This window comes from Abrus precatorius, unplaced genomic scaffold (assembly GCF_003935025.1).
Source record: "Abrus precatorius isolate BTA unplaced genomic scaffold, Abrus_2018 Scaffold5, whole genome shotgun sequence".
Classification (NCBI taxonomy): domain Eukaryota; kingdom Viridiplantae; phylum Streptophyta; class Magnoliopsida; order Fabales; family Fabaceae; genus Abrus; species Abrus precatorius.
In genome coordinates, this window is record NW_020874395.1 from 4,297,766 (window position 1) to 4,316,386 (window position 18,621).

The 18,621-nt window shown below is 30.2% G+C and overlaps 3 protein-coding genes across 5 annotated transcripts; 1 reads left to right on the plus strand and 2 right to left on the minus strand.

Annotated features, from left to right (window-relative positions):
* LOC113867328 (ultraviolet-B receptor UVR8-like) lies at positions 1 to 7,254 on the minus strand. Of its 2 annotated transcripts, none has more exons than XM_027502584.1 (11): positions 7,076 to 7,254; positions 6,844 to 6,988; positions 6,642 to 6,752; positions 6,449 to 6,509; positions 6,035 to 6,153; positions 5,031 to 5,116; positions 4,311 to 4,512; positions 3,157 to 3,210; positions 2,284 to 2,397; positions 1,594 to 1,650; positions 1 to 492 (listed from the first exon to the last, which is right to left on the minus strand). In XM_027502584.1, the coding sequence occupies exons 1-11, from the start codon at positions 7,102 to 7,104 to the stop codon at positions 289 to 291; spliced, it is 1,182 nt and encodes a 393-aa protein (XP_027358385.1). In that variant the 5' UTR covers positions 7,105 to 7,254; the 3' UTR covers positions 1 to 288. The 2 variants fall into 2 exon arrangements, with proteins under 2 accessions (XP_027358385.1, XP_027358386.1); XM_027502585.1 differs by having other exon boundaries at positions 21 to 492; positions 4,311 to 4,480; positions 5,056 to 5,116; positions 7,076 to 7,236.
* Positions 7,255 to 8,887: 1,633 nt separating this feature from the next.
* On the plus strand, positions 8,888 to 11,618 carry LOC113868067 (uncharacterized protein DDB_G0275933). Its single transcript, XM_027503627.1, has 3 exons — positions 8,888 to 9,088; positions 9,345 to 9,492; positions 11,487 to 11,618. Exons 1-3 carry the CDS (start codon positions 9,034 to 9,036, stop codon positions 11,563 to 11,565), a joined length of 282 nt encoding a protein of 93 aa, XP_027359428.1. The 5' UTR covers positions 8,888 to 9,033; the 3' UTR covers positions 11,566 to 11,618.
* A 913-nt stretch (positions 11,619 to 12,531) lies between these two features.
* Positions 12,532 to 16,309, minus strand: LOC113867557. Of its 2 annotated transcripts, none has more exons than XM_027502948.1 (4): positions 16,096 to 16,309; positions 14,842 to 15,122; positions 14,122 to 14,352; positions 12,532 to 13,084 (listed from the first exon to the last, which is right to left on the minus strand). In XM_027502948.1, exons 2-4 carry the CDS (start codon positions 15,076 to 15,078, stop codon positions 12,833 to 12,835), a joined length of 720 nt encoding a protein of 239 aa, XP_027358749.1. In that variant the 5' UTR covers positions 15,079 to 15,122; positions 16,096 to 16,309; the 3' UTR covers positions 12,532 to 12,832. The 2 variants fall into 2 exon arrangements, with proteins under 2 accessions (XP_027358749.1, XP_027358750.1); XM_027502949.1 differs by lacking the exon at positions 16,096 to 16,309 and adding an exon at positions 15,929 to 16,075 and having other exon boundaries at positions 12,551 to 13,084.
* Positions 16,310 to 18,621: the final 2,312 nt, after the last annotated feature.

Consider the following 18,621-nt stretch of genomic DNA (forward strand, 5'->3'; position numbering starts at 1 on the left):
AGCCTTTAATAACATTTTTAATAAGAACTTATTTTGTATTCCTTAACAAGTATTCTAAGATCACTTATAACCATTTACCATGACACATACTGTGTGTGTTTGTGGTGTAAGTGATTATGCAAATTAGGAGCATGAAAAAGCAAACCCCATCATTACTACAATGAGTATTGTTTTGGTGTGACATGTACGATTTATACAAAGACAAGATTGTAATATCAGAGGGGACACATGAATGAGCTGAACTGAGTTGAAATCAGTGATTAGGCTCATCTACTTATAATTTATGAGTCAATCTTTAGATTCATCTTCTTTCCATTCTACAGTTGCCAAAGTATGGCGGCCACCACAAGCAACAAATTTAGCTATCCAATGTCCCTCAGTTGCACTGTCACTCAGATTCTCTGGAGGAGGGATGTCTATAGGAACCTCCATTGGTTGACCAGTGGTCACTTTCCTCCCATATCCAAGACGTCCATGATCACCTCTACCAAACTGCAAATAGTTAAGCAAATAAACTTTAGAATTAAATGCGTAATGTTAATGTTAAATGTAAGGGCTACAACAAAAAATTTAAAGTGGGAATATTAAAACAAAAAGTTTTGTTAACTTCAATACTTATGACCGAGTTTAAATACTCCAAAAGGGTAATTTTTTATTGAAAAATAATACATTTATTGCATTAAAGATATAAAAGTATGATAAATGTTTATTTTTCAACAAAATCTTATTATTATTAGTTGTTTAAACTCAACTCTGCTTACCAAAAAAAAAAAACTCAACTCTAAAAGCTGAGTAGTACATTTTACTTAAAACAAAGTTACATTTTGAAAGACCAAAAATGTTTTAAGTAAAAAAAAATCTTATAATCTTATAGAGTCCGACTAATTGAATAAATAAAAAAGGATAAAATATGAGAGTTGAATAAAGCAAAAAAAAAAGATAAAAGTAGGATAAACTCTTATTCTATTCCACCTTTGATGCACAACAAGATAAAATAGAATTATAATGTGGTCTAACCAAAAATTGACATTCAATAGTATTTTAATGGATGACGTTAGTTAAACAGACTAAAAACAATAGTTTGTGAAAAGTACAAATTATATCCTAACAAAAAAATTTATAAGGATTAAGTCTAAATTGTGCAACTTTTGTAAGAATTAAAAACTTAATTAAGCTAAAATTTTATTTTGGTATATGTTTTTTTAAAAAATTATGGTCATTTATTTTAAAATACAACTCTTGAAAATTTAAATTAGATAAATAATATACACATAATGATAATAATAAAAAAAATATAAATTGAGTAAATATAATAAATAAATTATAAATATGCATATATATGCGAGTTATTAATGTCTAGCTTGCAAACTTTGATATTGACCTATTTAAATAATTAAACCTAACTTTAAACTTGAGCTTACTTATTTAATTAAATAAACTTAGCCTACCGTTTAACAAGTCGACCGTGAATAGTTCATCAGTAGTTCAACTCATTTACACTCCTATTGATAATGATCATTATAAATGTTTTTGGAGGGATACTATCATTTGATCAAATCAAAGACAAGACAATTAAGATGACAAAATACTTACAGAAAACATGCGCCCATCCCGGGTTAATGCAACTGAATGAGTACCTCCACAGGACACCTGTCCACAAACCAATAAACTTCATCTCAAACAAAAAAATAGATAAACTTTATATAACCCTTTTTATAATATTTTTAAAAGTTTCTCAGTTATTCCATTTTTACCCCCTAGTTAAATAGATGTGATGATTAGTAGGAGATACAAAGCAAACAATATGGATGCCAAGTTATACTCTCACAACAGTATATCTTTCCATAATTTTGGATATTTTGGTTCTCCATTTTGGAACACCAATAATATCAAGTGAGATATAATGTAGACATATCTCAAGCTTAAAAAATTGATGCTAGAAGGTTATATCAATTTCTTATGGTACATGGTTTTTGGTTATGATGAGGAAAGATAATTACACTAACAATCTGCAACAAGTACAGTTTCAGAATAAAAACAGATATCCCATAAAAAAAGTAGTTGGGAATTTGTCATTCAATGAAAGCTAATGATTATGAGTGATAAGGTGGTTATAACAAAAAAATTCATCATTTGGATGGGTCATTCCTGAAGGTCAAAATATTTAAACTAAATTGAAGGTTAGAGAGTGACCATTGATATTATTTCTTTTCTTAGCCATGACACCAATGCTCCATACTTAGATTAACCTGATCAAGAAAGTAGTAGTTAAAGAGAGAGTACCTGAACAATATCTTCCCCAGCTAAAAGTTGAACCCTTTGGGGTACCATTTTACTGCTCTTGTCACTATCACCAAATCCAAGCCTGCCATGTTCCCCCCTTCCCCAGCCATATACCTAAAACAAATTTCAGAACAAAGATAACATTATAGTCTATTCTCACAGGAAAAATGTGGCCATCAAAAATCCACCAAGAATCTTTGGCTCTTCAAATCCCGATTTTATGCATATGCCAAGGTATTCACTATCAACCAAATGAGTGTCCTAAGCATATTGCTTATCTCCATTCATTGCTTACAGTCCCACCTTTAGTTTAACTTAATAGTTACTTAAATTTGCAAACTAATTATTTGGCTTCATAGTTGGCACCTAAACTAGAAGTTACAGCTCAGATATATGCACTAACGTCAATAATATCTTCCACTTTATATTATATTGCTTTTTCCCTTTCAATTGAATGATGATGTTCCAGTAACATGCTACTCGCTTAACAATCACAGAAAATATGGGTGCATTGAGCAATGCAAGATCAAGATATTATTATTTGCCACTGACTTTATGACAACAAAGCCGAAACACATATGCATAGATCATGTGAATTGCATCTCCTTTGGGAAAAAAAAAAAAAACTAAACAATGAAATGTCAACCATGCAGCTAATACTATAATACAAAATCTGTTTCCAGAAAAAATGATGCATGTATGGTTTTCAGCTATAACAACTATTTTCAGAAGAAAAAGGAAAATAAAAGGTTTAAACACAAGTGTTAAACATGGACACCAAATATTTTACATGGATTTCTTGACATTTAAATTTAAACCCAATAGATTTCATAAAAACAAACCGCAAACCTAATAGATCCCATAAAAACAAACCTCTCCTTCATCTGTCAATGCAGTAGAATGCCATCCACCAGCCGCAATATCTACCTAGAGTTCCAAACAGATTACGAAAAGAAATTAGATAATTCATCCACACACATCATAAAAATGATATATGCCTACATTCTGAATGATACATCTGATTTTGAAGAACATGAATTGTTAAAGCATATTCAGCTATATCTGCAAAATATATATCTCAACAACTAAGGATCTGTTTGGTTTGAGATGACATTCTCTCTTCATTTCCTGTTTCTGCAAATAATTACAAAAGAGTTACCTTGTTTCGAATTTGTTTCATGTTTTAACGTTTTGTATAGAACATGGTGAAAACAATCTATTCCTCATGCTGCCTCTGGGCCAACTGTGTTTCTTGAAGCATTAGAAAAGGTATCAAAGCACAATCTGTTCATAATGTGTAGACCATTTTGCTACACAACTTAAATAACATCCTCAGCTTGGCAAGGAAAAATAGGAAATACAAAAGGACTCAGGTAGCAATATCAAAGAAAGAGTCAGAAATGTTGCGATCAATATCTATAAAGGGATTACCTCCAAAAACCCATATCCACATCTTTCCTGTTCCAATCTTGATCTTTCCCAACTTTTAACCTTGTTCAGTTAGGAGATAGTCATATTTGCCATTTTTTTCTATACATCATATTAATTCCTATGTTGTTAAGTTTCATATGATCCTTGAGCAATTATTTGTCATTGCTTCTCCGTCATAAAATTCATCACATAAATTCTTATATACATACATGCTCATTCCTATGTGTCAGTAGGCATAAAAACAGAACTCCACATAGTATTGCATTCATTAATAGATAATAACATCGCACAGTTACCATGTGCATAAAAATATCCCGTCAGAACAAACAGGGCATGTTATGAAGCTCATAAAGCTGGCTATGAGCATAAAAGCTACTAAAATTACTGTGCTTTCTTTGCTGAAGCATCACATGAAATCCACTGTGTCACTTGCTAATAAAATTAAGAGTAGAGTTCTACAAACCATCTTGGAATTTCATATTCTTGGTTCAAACAGAAATTAGCATCATTTGTATATACAGCAAATTATATCATTCTGTCTGCTGACACAAAAGAGAAGAGGAAATTAACATGATTTTGCAGAATGAGAAACAAACCAAAGTAAGTCCAGAAAGCCCTTGAACAGGAATAGGTTGTGATCTTGGCTGGGTATCTCCAGTTCCAAGTTGTCCATATTCATTATTACCCCATGCCCATAAAGTTCCATCCTCTTGAAGAGCCAAATTATGAAATGCTCCAACGGCAATGAGCCTCACATTTTCAAGACCTTGCACCCGAACAGGGACTGAAATCTGTTTTCTACAAGATAAAGCAAAAAATTTAGAAGACAGCATAAAGTAGAAACTGTTTAGTTACCTAAGATGAAAAAAAGCATCTTAATATGAAAATTTAAGTTCACATTCAGAAAAAGTGACATAATTGTGTAAATAACCCCAAGAAAATAAAATGCTGGATCAAGCTTAACTATTTTTTGGTACAGGTAAAGAGGCCAAATTTTTAGATCAAAGTGAAATAAATCTACACTACAATTTGGAGCATTTGGTTGGTGCCGAACTCTAGTATCTTTAAGGAGGCTTCTTTGACATGTCACTTTATTTGAGAAAGACTGGGCATTTGCTATTTGTTTGGGGTGAAGCACATGACCCTTTTAATGGGTATTTAATTAGGAATTTGGGACGCCTAATCACATTTTATATTTTTCCTTGGTGTTTTCTGTTCTGTTCATTATATAGGAAGATTCTTTATCCACCTTTTTCTTTACAATTCATTGCCTTCATCACAATAAGTATTATTTTATTCCCCCAAAAAAGAATTACATGTCACCAGGAGGCCAAGGCTGACCCCATGTCCAAACATGCCCTTCACGGGTAAGTACCACTGAATGAGTTCCACCAGCTGCAACCTGCACCAACCAGCAAGTAGAAAAATATCAAACAACAAACAAGCAAAAGCCATGAACTTGAATATGCAGATGATGCACTGATTAAAATAAAGACATAGAATTTCCTATACAAACCCAAAGTCCAAACACTGTAGGACTACATTTATTGCATAATGACTTGATTAGAAAAAGAATTAAATTAAATTTATCAAGCCAGTTAAGCTCACAACACCAAATCCAATTCGGATTACATGCCACCTAAATGCACCACATACATAGTAATCTGAAAGGAACAACTAAACCTTTCTGTAGCTACAAAATAATTTTTGTACCGTCACATCACTGGCTGAAGAAAAGGTTATAGACTTACCCCTGCTATGGCCGGAGCACATCTCACAAATTTCAAGTTTAAAAATTAACTTAAACATTTAAAATAAAATTAGGAATAGGTCAACTAAAAAATTATAAATTTAGAGGTGTATTGCTTATTAGAGTTTAACCCACTTTAGCTTGAACATGCCTCAGACGCCCTTACATGGATCAATAAGCACAATGAATCTCAGATGCATCAATTGCTTTCCAACATATCAGGAGCTGTAATTTGGTTTAAACTTAAGAAATATAAACACTTTTTTCCCCTGTCGTAGCTGGTTAAGAAACAAGCAAGAGCAACTTAAACATCTGGAAACCAAATCATTGTCTAGTCTAATATCTTACTAAACTTATATGGGAATTGAACAATAACAACAACAAAGCTACATGGATTAAATTACACCATATTGTTCTTTCAAAAACAAAGTCTCCTAAGATTCCATTTACATCAAACTCCTTTTCGATGGTTTCATTTAGAGTTTATCAAAAGTAGGACTAGCTCTTTAACAAAACAACGGCAAATCATTTTTGTTCCATCATTGCATAGCACTTGAATGCATAAGTTACCTGGCGAACAACAAGCTTAGGAGCACAGCGCTGAGGGATCACTATATCTCTCCTTAAAGGTCTACCCGTGTCATCCTTGCGCTCAGGTTCTTCGCCACACTGCCCATATTCATTTCCACCTGCATCAATTACGTTTGCTCTTAGAATTTCAAAAAGTTCCTGCTTAAGTAGTTTACCCAAACACACCCTTAGTCCAAAAACTAATTCAACTAATAAGAGACCAAATCAAGTATAGATGAGAAACTATATAAAAAAACAAAAGGAGGCCATATGATCGTCAAAGTGGAAAATGAAAAGACACTTTATTATGTTTAATGACATTACGACTTTGAATTACGTTAATTCTAATTTGAAGAATACTCTTGTTATAGGAAATAGTAAAAGAATTGTGTAGTGTGAAAATGAAATGAATACCCCAGGCATACGCTCTTCCCTGATCATCGACAGCCAAACAGTGCCACCCACCAATAGCCGCCTAACACAAACCACAACTCAACCATCAATTCACACACACACACACACCCAGATATATATAGACCAAACACCAACAACACAACCAAAAACAGACATCATTAAGAAAATGGAAATGAAGAGAACAAATAAATACCTGAACAATTTTAACATTGGAAAGAACCTTAACCTGGCTGGGAACATTTTCAGTCTTGGTCTCAGGAGGGTGTCCAAGTGTACCTCTTTGGTTCCAACCCCAAGTGAACAACTACAGCAAAAACAACACCCCACAAATATATATATAAGATTTTGAGATATACCCACCTTTGTTTTCAACGAATTGAAGAAGAAAAACTTACTTTGCCATCATCACAAATGGCAAGGGAGTTTCTGCTGCCAGCTACGACGGAGCGAAGACGGTGAGATTGAAGGGCTTTAACGACGCAAACCCATTCCTTCTCTTCGTTGTTGCCAATTCCCAGTTGCCCATCTTCGCCGGAGCCCCTGAAGTGTCACTGTTGTGGTGAGTGAAGAGAGAGAAAGAGAGTTACGAGAAACAGAGAGAGAGAGAGAGAGAGAAAAAAAGCAAACCAAGCGATGATGTGAGAATGAGAATCCATTAAGCAAAGAAGGTTTCACAGTTGAGTGAAGTGAAGTGAAGAAGATTATCAGATGGCAATCACTTGCGTGAGGTTGACGAGTAAGTGTTTGCCTTTTGTAATCTGTTTGAATTGAATAGAAACACAAACACAAAAAGCACTCAACAAAACCTAGTGCTACTGCACCTTGCAGACAACTTTATAAAATTAATGAAAATGCCTAACATGAGTTTTTTAAAATGTTTATTATATTCAAAACTTAGCAATTTTATATACTTAAAATTAATGCCAATAAATTATAAATTAATTAAAATATGATGTTAAGGTTCTTTAATGTTACATATGCATTTTTTTTTATTAAAAAAGGTCAGAAAATAAACTTTGACAAGAAATGAAACATAACCATTTGACAAACAAGTGGTTGAGGAAATAAATTGGATAGAAAATTATCGACAAGGAAATAACTGACAGCAAAATAAATTAATCAGACGATAATTCAAACAGTAAACTGCCATAATCTTGTGTAGTATATATATATATTATCAAAATTATAGTCTCGTGATAAATAAAATTTGATGAAAATTTCTGTTTCTCTTATGAAATTTTTAAGAGGTTTATACACGATAGTTCTAGGGGCAAGAACTAACCAAAGCAACAAAGGATAAAGATTAGAAAAATAAAATAAAAGGTAATTACTTTTGTGTTAGGATAACATGTTTATGAAAAGTAATATCTAGATTATTGAGATCAAAATACACAGGTAAAAAAAGTATATAAGATATTGAAGGAACTTATTCATCGTCTCAATAAGAAAAAAATTACTGTAGATAACATAATTCTTATTAATATCGTGAATTCATCTGGTTTTTTTTATTATTTAAGATATGTTTGGATAATAGTTTATTTAATCATTTATTTTATAAGTTTTTAAAATAATAATTATATCTTAAATTTAATAATAAATTTTATTAAAATAAATTAAAAATAACTTATGAGAATTATAATCTATTTATAAACTTTTTTCAAACGAGTCTTTAGTTCTTGAGGAAAAAAAAACAATAAATAATTTTTTTTATAACTACTTCAAAGTTGGTTCGATTCTTTCTTAATAATGTTTTATTTTAATTTAAAAATTAATTCAATATTTACAATGAAAAATAATTATAAAATAACATACGAATAGTAAAAAGACACCTTAAATTAATAATAAAATAATCATACTAAAAATAGTCTAAGAAAAAATTTAATAAAAATATAATTATTGACAAGTCCACACATCATTCTTTGCTAAATTATGTTGTTTGTCTAGTTATTGGGCTAATGTTTAGCCCAAATATTTAAAAACTTGTTTTACTAGATTTTAACACAAATAAAACTAAATTAAAATTTTAAAAATTTAGAAATTAAATTAATTCATACATTACCATCTCATAAATATTTTAAAAATATACTCTCTCCAGTCTTTTTATAAAAAATAAAAAATTAAATCATTAAAACTAAAGAAAGTAATTAATTTTATTATATTTTTTATAAATATAAATTTTATTTTAAAAGTATTTATAATATTAAATAATATAATTAGTAATTTGTATATTTAATAATTCTAATAAAAAAATAATATAAAAAAATTAACAATTAATACATCTTAAATCTATTATTTATTTTTTATAATAAAAATAAAAAATGTTCTATTTTATTTTTATAAAAAAATAAAAAAAATATTTTTTATACATTTTGTAATTTTCTCACACATATATTAGAAAAATAAGGAAGTGTTCTTCCCAAGTCACGACGACAAACAAACCAAAACCAAGTACCACACACATTTTTTCTATTTTTTAATTTTTATTTATTCATTTGTGTTTTTCACTTGAACACCTGTTCCCTTGAAGCTGCAACGAGCTATTGTTTAGTGAATCGGCTGTGTTAGACGAACAACCTAAAACTTCAATGGGTTACATTCAAGACGCACGCGAGAATCACGTCAAGAAGAAAGTGGAAGAAGGTACTACCTATTTACTTCACCTATAAACCCTAAACCCACCGTTTGATTTCTCACAAATAATAGCAAAAATTTGATTTTGGAAGAAGAAATGCATACCCTTTGCATTAATCGTGAGTTTAATTCAAATGGGCCATTCTCATATGATACCAAAAGTGGTGTAATGATTAAGAATAAGATCAAGCTTCTTTTTTTATTTTATTTTTCTGAAGTTTCTTTAAAGTGAGACTAATGTGTATGTATATTATCAATTTTTCAGCTTTGCGCAGCAAAATGAAGCAGAAGGCACTGAAAGAGTGTGATCATTACACAGCGAAATATGCTGAATGCGCTTCGGGGAGAACATTTTCAGTTGTTTGGCAATGTCGCCGACAAGCTAAAGAATTGAATGATTGTCTGCATCAATTGTAAGCTCTGTTATGAAATGAATCATTGATTTGATTCCTTTGATTCAATTCTTGGATGGTTGTCAATTCCATTCATCCAAGTTAAATGCATCTGTTCATACATTCTATGATATGTATAAGAATGTTTGTAATAAATGTAGTCTTTAATATCCTTGTGTTGTCAATGTACATTTATACTACGAATAAAATGCTTTCTAGTCAATAGTCCTTGATGTTGGGAGTTGAATTTTGGAGGAAAAGGAAGGGGAGGGCAAATATTTTGTTTTCAAATTTAAAGAGATATATTATATTTATAAAAGTAAATAAAAGATTGGCACATTAAGTGTATATTAATTTATCATTTTATGACTTTTATATCCAAAAAAGTATGAAACTAGAGAATGTTAATAAGAAATAAAAAATTACCCTCCCTTCTCTTCCTCTCCAAAACTTAACTCTCAAATAGATCCAGAATGACTAATAACAATTATACCATATATGAGGTCCTAGAGGGCAAAGTGACCATTCCTTGAGGACTACAACTTTTATCTGGCAGTGTTTCAGTGCTTTGTAAACTTTATATTGTTCCAATTTCCAACTGTTAGTGTGACTGAGAAACGATGTTTTTCTAGATTCGCTTGTTTGGTATATTCACAGATACATGAAGTCCAACAATTAATAGAAGTCATTTAGGTTTCATTCACTGGTATGCAGAAATGGTAGCCCTTGGCCAACGATGTCTTGCCATATGTTTGTCTGATATTAACCATGGATATTTCTGAACCTTCCACTTATTCTGTGGTTAGAGGAATGTTACACACATACACTGGATGGATGCATCTTGGGATATCTGCAGGCTAAATCTGTCTTTCTGCAAGCTACTTGAATAAACAGCAAAAAATACTGCATTTTGAACCATTCATGGTGGTTAAAAATAATGATATTGATGATTATGAATTATCCTTATTTTTGAACTAACAACACATCTAAGGTCAATGTTATAGGAGTGGGATTTTGGAAGGGAAGGGAAGGGAGGGCATGTTTTATCATTTTCAACAAGTATTGTCTCATTTGATAATTTTTAAAATAAAATAAATAAAAGAATAGATTAGAAGAAACTTAGTGTCCTAATCTTTTTATTTATTTATATAACCAGTATATAATTTCACTTAATTTTAAAAAAATAATTGTCCTCCCTTCCCTTTTCCTCTAAAACTCCTCTCCCAAAGATACCTTAGCATAATGCCTAGTTAGTAGTTACTGCTCATTCACAGCTTAAGATGAAGTTTATATATGGTCAAGTAATCTCACAAAAATGTGAAATAGAAATAACCTAACTACCTGTTTTGCTCACTCTATTTTGCAAATGGGGCTCAAAGTACTTTGGCAACTGATTTTAGGTGCATATATTACCTCCCAATGATTAGTGTCTAGGTTTGTGCTTGGGTGGATTACCAACTGAAATTCCAATCTTCTAGTGATATTTTAGTTTGTGTAAAGATTTTTATAAGACAATTTAAGCATGATTTGGTTTACATGACTTCATTTGTGCGAGCCAAAATTCTAGATTGCCTAAATAGTACTCACTCTTTCTTTTCTTTGTTTCATCTTTGGTAATTTTGAAATCATGGAAACACAAATTTGACATATAACAGATTCATAGCATACTAGCCTGATGATAAACTGATTGTGGTCCCTCGTACTTCTTTTGCGTGAAGAGGTGATGGAACTGGGAACTCCATATCCATTTATTGTGTGCTTTCTGTCAATACAGTTTCACTGCTTAGATCGCTTTTGTTCCGAGACCTAAGTAAAATTTACTTAATTTCCATTTCGAGTCTCTGACCTAGGTGGAGAAATGCCAGTCAATATTAGCATTAATTATTGTTTATCATGCTTGTTCTTCGTGTGAAATTTGATTTTCTGTTGTCTCTCTTGCTGCCATTATCATCAGCTTAATTGCCTACACACTGCTGTGAATGAGAAATTGATACCTCTCTGTAATTTCTTTACAGCACCAATGATTCTGTTTTGGAGGAAATGAAGAAAGAATACATGCTAAAACACAGTGGAGAGGGCTCTGCTAGAATCTAGACTAAATTTCAGTCCGAAGTGTATGCAAGAAACGGTTTTTCAGTATACTCCGATGCATCTTGCATTCAAAGTTTTTTAGATATTTAGAATGAGGTCTTCATTATTGTAATGTCATGGAGTCTCATTATTTCAACTCTCTTTCTTTTTTGTGAATTTTGTATGAATAATAAAACATAAATGAAAAGATCTTGATTTTATGTTGTTTGTTACATGATCTTAAATTAGTGTCTCATTAGAAATTCAGTTTCACTACGTTAAGTTGAAGTCATGACAATTATCAAATTGACGTGGGAGATAGCAACTCAGTCTAACGTGTCTTGTTCTTCTATTTGTAGAAAAAGGTAGTAGAGAAAACGTCTTTTTGTGCTATTGTAGCACCATTAACGGTGCTCTAAACAAACCCTTAATTTTGTTCAGGCTGGATGTTTGAAGCATAAAATAGTGACTTGAAAGAAGGCATTACTTTAGTTCTAGAATGTTCTGAATCAAATATAATTAATGTTCTTAATCATGTGGCAAATTTACTTAGCATAAAACTTATTAATAGTATACAATATTTTTGTTCAACTGAGGAAGCATGTAAATTGTTGGTACAATTTTTTCTTGCTAAAAATTTTTGTTGACATTGTTTCAACATTATTGTAAAATTAATCTCAATTTGTTTGAATGACCTTTAAGTGTGTACAATCATTTGAATAAGCAGCTTAATTAAACACTTGTTTATAGGAACATTTACGATGGAAATTTAATCATGAAGTTTATTAAAATGAACCAAAAAAAAATTCTTGTAAACTATTTTAAAAAGTATAAAAAACTCATGGACAGTCCCGTTTTCTAAAAGCTCTTTCAAATGAAACTGTTTAGCCAGGCAATGTGCACTGATATTGATGCGAGTTTCTTAAATTAAATAATAAGCGATGAAGTTTAACAACGCAGAAAAAGTAACCAATGTAAACATACTTTTCAAAACAAAAGAAATGCTGGGGGGGCGCTAATAAACACTAACTTCAAGAAAAATCAGCATAATTACAGCAAATAATCTTGCAAAACCTAAGATGCGCCTGTTCATCAATCCTGCAACTAGATTGTCCGTGACCTTTAAATAATGCCAAAAAACTACGATAATTTTATTTAACCTCTTCTTAAACTAGTTACTCTCAAATGGTGTTTTGTGAATCAAGCAACCGAAGAATGATATTGAATGTGCTCCTTTTGTCCTAAAGAAAAACATAATAGGTTATATGAGTGGATACAAAATCATGAAAAATTATTCATCTGAATTTGATTTCATGTGATGCCTAAGGACACCTCGGAAGAAATCAGGATTGAACCACCATGTGGGGGCCTTCTTCTCCAACCCATTCTTGTCAACTTCCTTCTTCTCTGTGATATTCTTGTACAATCGTACCCACTTGTATGTGGCTCGCTTTAATCGAACACTTTGGCCTCCACCAGACAGAAACTTGATGAAGTCCCTAGTTAGCTTTGCAAGTTCTAAGCCATTGATGACAAACATATACTGGAAAAGATGTAGGATGTTAACCAATGAGACATGGCACATACATCCTATCAACTTTGTTATTCAAATAATCATGTCTAAATTAATTAAATATCACCAGGGATTTGCATAAGAACATATTTCATGCTCAACAACCTCATGCATTATAAGGACTTACGAAATCAGTTCCAGGTGCCAGTTGTTTATTCTAATGTAAAATGTATTTACAGTCATATCTTCAATTAAAGACCTAGTTTGGATAAACTTATGGATAAGTCTTTATAAGAAAAGAAAAACAATATGAAAAATGAATAAACTTTCTTACAAGTTAAAATTAACTTATCTCTTTAAGTTTTAGAAGGATTAAATGATAGAGCTTCTAAAGAAAAAAAGACACATTAGTTAATTTTAACTCATGAGAGATTTTGATTTCTTTTATTACTTTATTTTGACTTGTCTCTCGTGTAAGTATTTATTAAGAAGTTTATCCAAATTGAGCCAAAGAAGTTAATATGAATAAAACTTATCTTTAAGATAAAATAATTTATAAACTTAAGTTTTGGAGATGTTAAATGAGAAATTTTTTAAAAAAGTAGAAGGAAGAGCATAAGTTAATATTAACTTATGTCTTACGAGAGAGATTTGATTCATTTTACTATTTTTTTTTATAAGTATTTCTAGGAAAAGAAAATAAAGGAGTAATATAAATAAAATTTCTCTAATATGTTAAAATTAACTTATATACATTAAGTTTTAGAAAAGTTAAATAAGATGACTTCTAAAAAAGTAGAACATAAGTTGATATTAGTTTATGAGAAAAATTTAAGTCATTTTACTTCTGTATATTTGTTTTCTATAAGAATTTATTGAGAAGCTTGTCCAGACTGAGTCTAAATACAGTCACACAGAATTAACTACCATTTGTCAGTTTAGCAACATTACTTCAAGCTTTTGCTTCATTATTCAAACACAATAAAGAAATCTTAAAACTAATGAGTAAGTGCATAGGGAAGCAGAGATCCATACACAATTCATGTAACACAAGAGATAGAGTTTACCAGAAATAAAAAGCAAACTGTTGCTAAAACAATTTGAAGAGTTTCATCTGACATCCCAGTAAAGCCTCCTTCATCTGATCCACCAGGGCTGCTGCCACTGCCGCCGCCACCCCGTCCTCCTGGAGGCTTGCCCCCACTTCCTCCTTTTTGCATTTGCTGTCGTAACATATCCTCTATTGACTGTCCCTTAAGTTGTTCCATAGCTTTCTCAAGAGCTTTTCGCTGGGAATCCTAATTACAATATTAGTGTTTAGTAATTGGAGAACAATTCAAACCCAAACTACAGAACTACAAATGTATTTAAAGAAAGGGAGTGCTTATTATAATTCATCTGCCTGTTTTGGGTATAAAATCGATTTTGGTTTACTGTTCCAAAATCAATTCTCATATTTTCGAATGAAAAACAAACATTCTAATAAAAATCTATGGCTGAGATCAATTTTAGCACATAACCAATTACATTCAATGGTTTGAAATTAATTTTATCAAAATTAATTGTAATAAACTTTTAAACAATCAAATTCTTAGTAGAAGTGACAGTAGAAATATCCTACATGAGGCAGCACAGATTTGGCGAAAATCCAATCAATAACTTAAGGGAAGAATTATCAAGAAGTTTTCTCATTGAGTATCTAAAGGAAAATTAAGCACTTAACAAAATAACCACTGACGTCTTATAAAGCAAAAAGTTATAATGTAGTTTGTGTGAAGGTGTATTACCCCATTATTTTCCATCATTCCTTGTCCACCAGCCAAACAAACGTGTAGAGGTTGCCGAAATTTAAGGATAGGCAGACATTGCTGGACAGATGACGGTTTAGCTCCAATGCTCAGGGAAGTCACACAGAGAGGGTTGAACACCATCGGTAATGTACATGGTCTAGAATGAAAATGGCGCAAATGAGATACATTTTTGGTATAAATCCCAGGCTGGCTAGCAGCAACTTGGATGTTCATTTTTGTCAAATAGGACTGGGACCTCAAACTTCACACTTACATGCCTGCACTTCACAAAAACATGCTTTAAGTCAGATCATTTTAGCTGGAATATCCCTTAAAAATTACCGGGAACTACGCAAAAAGAAATGAATCATGAATTAAGATTTCAGATATCATGCAAAGTAACTATGCAACACAATTAACCTTAAATGATATAGCAAATTATTGAGCACAAAGAGCCAGTTAATTTCATCACCAAACTATAAACCTTCAATTCAGACACATTTCTCAAGATTATTTTCTCTAAAAAATTCTAAACAAAATTGTGGCCATACTGAACAACACTGTAGCTCCAGTAACCAAAGAGCGTAAAGAAAAAAGAAAGTGTAAATAACCATCAAAGACAAAGAAAATCAACAAACAGAAAGTAAAGATAGAAACAAGGAATTAGGGATGCAAATCACTTGGAATTCAAAATACTTAAAACTCAACAAATTCATTTCAACTATCATCCCTGTCACTTTTTTCATCTGTAATCCTTCTTTCTATATTCGAATGAAATTCATATTTTATTTAAGCAAAATCAGGATAATCATAAAACTTCAAAAAAAAAAAAAAAAAAAAAGCCTCCCACTTCGGAATTTGCCCCAACAGGAAAGGGGGTTGTTCAATACAGAACATCATGTAACTCAAAAAAAGTGTCAATTTCAGTAACTGAATAACACCCAACAAACAAATTTTCCAGAATCTTATCTGCATATGAATTAACCAAAAAAAAAAAAAAAATCCCAATTTGAAGAACCTTTTAAAAAATTGCTGGTCTAGTTCATTTCCAATTTCCAATAACACAACATAACTTAAACATTACCGAGAACTTATACAAACCCCTTCTTTAATCGCTATCAAACTTACGAACGCTGCTAAATACCCAAATTGAAGATCGTATTAGCTAAAAGCCAAAATAGTCATGGAATGAAAAACAATAGAAATTGTAAGGATGAATATGAGGTGCGACAATAAAAGAAGAAATGAGACCTCTATGAGTTGAGATGAAACGCGCGTGCGAGGAGACGAGAGGACACACGTGGGAATTCAGAATGGGTAAGGTTCTAGATCATTCCTCAAAATATCCGAAATTATGACATGAAAATGGCCTCCTTTGGTCGTCAAAGGATGTTTCAAGACTCTGTTTCACGTTTGCTGTTGTTGCAGTAGGCGGGCTTTTGCATGCGCAGGGCCCATCCGCTCTAGGGATTTCTCCATCTCTCTACCTCTTTTTAAAATATTTTAATTATTTATTAAATCTTATAAAAATATGACTAAAAATTATTAAATTATGAATAAGATTAACGTTTTTTTGTTTTTTAATAAATTTTAATTAATAATATAAATATTCAGTATATTAAAGAATATGTTTTTAATATTCTTTTAGGTAAATTGCTATTTTTTCTTTAAGTCATATACTTGTTGTACCTTATTACTTAAGAAAAAATTACCAAGTGGTTGGTGTATTATTTTTCTGTTTGTAAATATTCGTAAATAAGAAAAAAAATTAAAAATATAAAATTTTATTTTTTCTAAAAAGTAGTAAAATTAATTTAATTAATGAAAATAATATTTTAATAATTATTGTTTATAAACTAGAGTAAGGCGCAGGTTATGAATTAGTGTTCTACTTTATAATTATTTAAAATAATTTTAAAACTTTACGTATTTTATTTTTTGGTATAAAAACTATATGTATTATATTTATATACATATGTCTTATATTTAATGTTAATATAATTTTTTTATATATATTTGAGTTTTCATTTGTAAATGCAAAATATATATAAGAATTATTTTATTCTTTGTTGAGTTGCACTTTTTTTATTAATTTTTTATAGTTATTAGTTTTATTTTCAATAATATTTTTTAAAAAAATTTTATTTTTATTTAATAGAAAATTTTTATTTTAAAATAATTGAATACTATATTTTTTATAAAATAATTTTAATATTATTATAATATTAGTCAATCCTAATTTAAATTTAATTTTTACATTTTAACCTTATTAAAAGTAAGGTAGTCCAAGCATAATTTTTCTCACCCAAAATAGAGTTAATTTAGTAATTTTATTGATATATATATATATATAATAATTTTATTATTTATAATAAATATTATTATAATTAATATTATTTAACACACACAAAATTAATGTAATTAATATTACTAGAATTATTACACGAATATTTATTCCACTTGCGTTACAGATATCTCCTTCCCTTTCCCTCTCCCTCTCTCTTTCTATATATATATATATATATATATATATATATATATATATATATATATATATTCAAAAAAAATTATAATTAACATGAATTAGCATTTCATATAAATTATTCATGAATAAGCAAAATGAGTAATTATAACAAGTTTTTAATGTTATTATATCTATATTTTAGTCCTCTCACAAGTTAAGATATCAAGTTATTAAGTATTTATAATAGAGTAAATTTTTATTTAATCCTTGAAATATGTAAGGTTAGTAAAAAAAAAGTCTATTAAATTTTAAATTTGAAACGTTAGTCATTAAAATTAATAATTATGAGTTAATTTAGTTCTTAACGTTAAAAATAAGTAACAAAGTGCTGATTTGTGACACCTAAACATCTAGGTGAACTCTAAACAATATTGTATTTGTGTGTTAGTATAAAAGTTTAATTTTATCTTTAAAAATTAAGTTATTACACCTAACCTCATTCACATTCTTTGGTATTCTCCTTTGAATGACCCATTCATGCTTATTTAATTTAATTTTTATCCATTTAGTTTGTATGAAACAATATTTGCTACTACACGTCATTTGATAGAAGGAATCAATCATTTATTGGTGGTAAGAAAGGTACCTAACTATGCTCACTTTCATCTTTTACTTATAATCTAAAGGTTTCTTAGAGTACTGTGGTCTTTCCCATTACAGAGGTCCTCTTATTTTACTTTGGTCGTTTGGTTTTTTCTTTTTTATGTGTGTGACTGAGTGTTTATATGTAGAAAAATCACAATTTGTACTTATTATAGGTCGATTGTGATCCCTTAAGGGTTTTTAGGTTTTTAAATTATAATAGTTTTTTAGTGATGGATTTTTATACATGTGCTTATTTTATTTATTAATTAATTTAAGTGTATTTTATCATGTAGAATGAATTTTATTACAATTCTCATACATCATTGAGGTGAGAGTATGGAGAAAATTTTGAAGTTTGGTTCGAAACAAATGATGAAATGTTGGATGTCTTCAATTTCAATAAATTTTGCCATGTACTAAGCTATGATAAAGTGAAAAATGTGTTTTGGTTGCAACCCAATAAAAAAATTACACACAAGATCAAGGATATTGAAGTCAAATGCTAATTTTTTAGAGATGATGTTTGCTTTGCAATTTATCTAGCAAGTGTGCTTGATAGTTGTAGCAAATAATAAAATACAAAATTATGAGTTTTGAGTATCATTCATAGAGATTGATACAATCAATTACCAATTTGCAAGATTATAAACTATTTGAGCTAATCAAAA

What these genes read in the sequence shown, in the direction of transcription:
- LOC113867328 (XM_027502584.1), bottom strand. Translation starts at nt 7,104, where the DNA reads ATGGATTCTCATTCTCACATCATCGCTTG. An exon ending in CATTCTCACATCATCGCTTG is followed by an intron (nt 6,989 to 7,075) that starts GTTTGCTTTTTT and finishes GTGACACTTCAG; the next exon opens with GGGCTCCGGCGAAGATGGGC. An exon ending in CCTTGGCCTCCTGGTGACAT is followed by an intron (nt 4,513 to 5,030) that starts GTAATTCTTTTT and finishes TTTATCTTGTAG; the next exon opens with AAAACAGATTTCAGTCCCTG.
- LOC113868067 (XM_027503627.1), top strand. Translation starts at nt 9,034, where the DNA reads ATGGGTTACATTCAAGACGCACGCGAGAATCACGTCAAGAAGAAAGTG. An exon ending in CAAGAAGAAAGTGGAAGAAG is followed by an intron (nt 9,089 to 9,344) that starts GTACTACCTATT and finishes TCAATTTTTCAG; the next exon opens with CTTTGCGCAGCAAAATGAAG. An exon ending in AATGATTGTCTGCATCAATT is followed by an intron (nt 9,493 to 11,486) that starts GTAAGCTCTGTT and finishes ATTTCTTTACAG; the next exon opens with CACCAATGATTCTGTTTTGG.
- LOC113867557 (XM_027502948.1), bottom strand. Translation starts at nt 15,078, where the DNA reads ATGAACATCCAAGTTGCTGCTAGCCAGCCTGGGATTTATACCAAAAAT. An exon ending in GAATGATGGAAAATAATGGG is followed by an intron (nt 14,353 to 14,841) that starts GTAATACACCTT and finishes TATTGTAATTAG; the next exon opens with GATTCCCAGCGAAAAGCTCT. An exon ending in CAGTTTGCTTTTTATTTCTG is followed by an intron (nt 13,085 to 14,121) that starts GTAAACTCTATC and finishes CATCTTTTCCAG; the next exon opens with TATATGTTTGTCATCAATGG.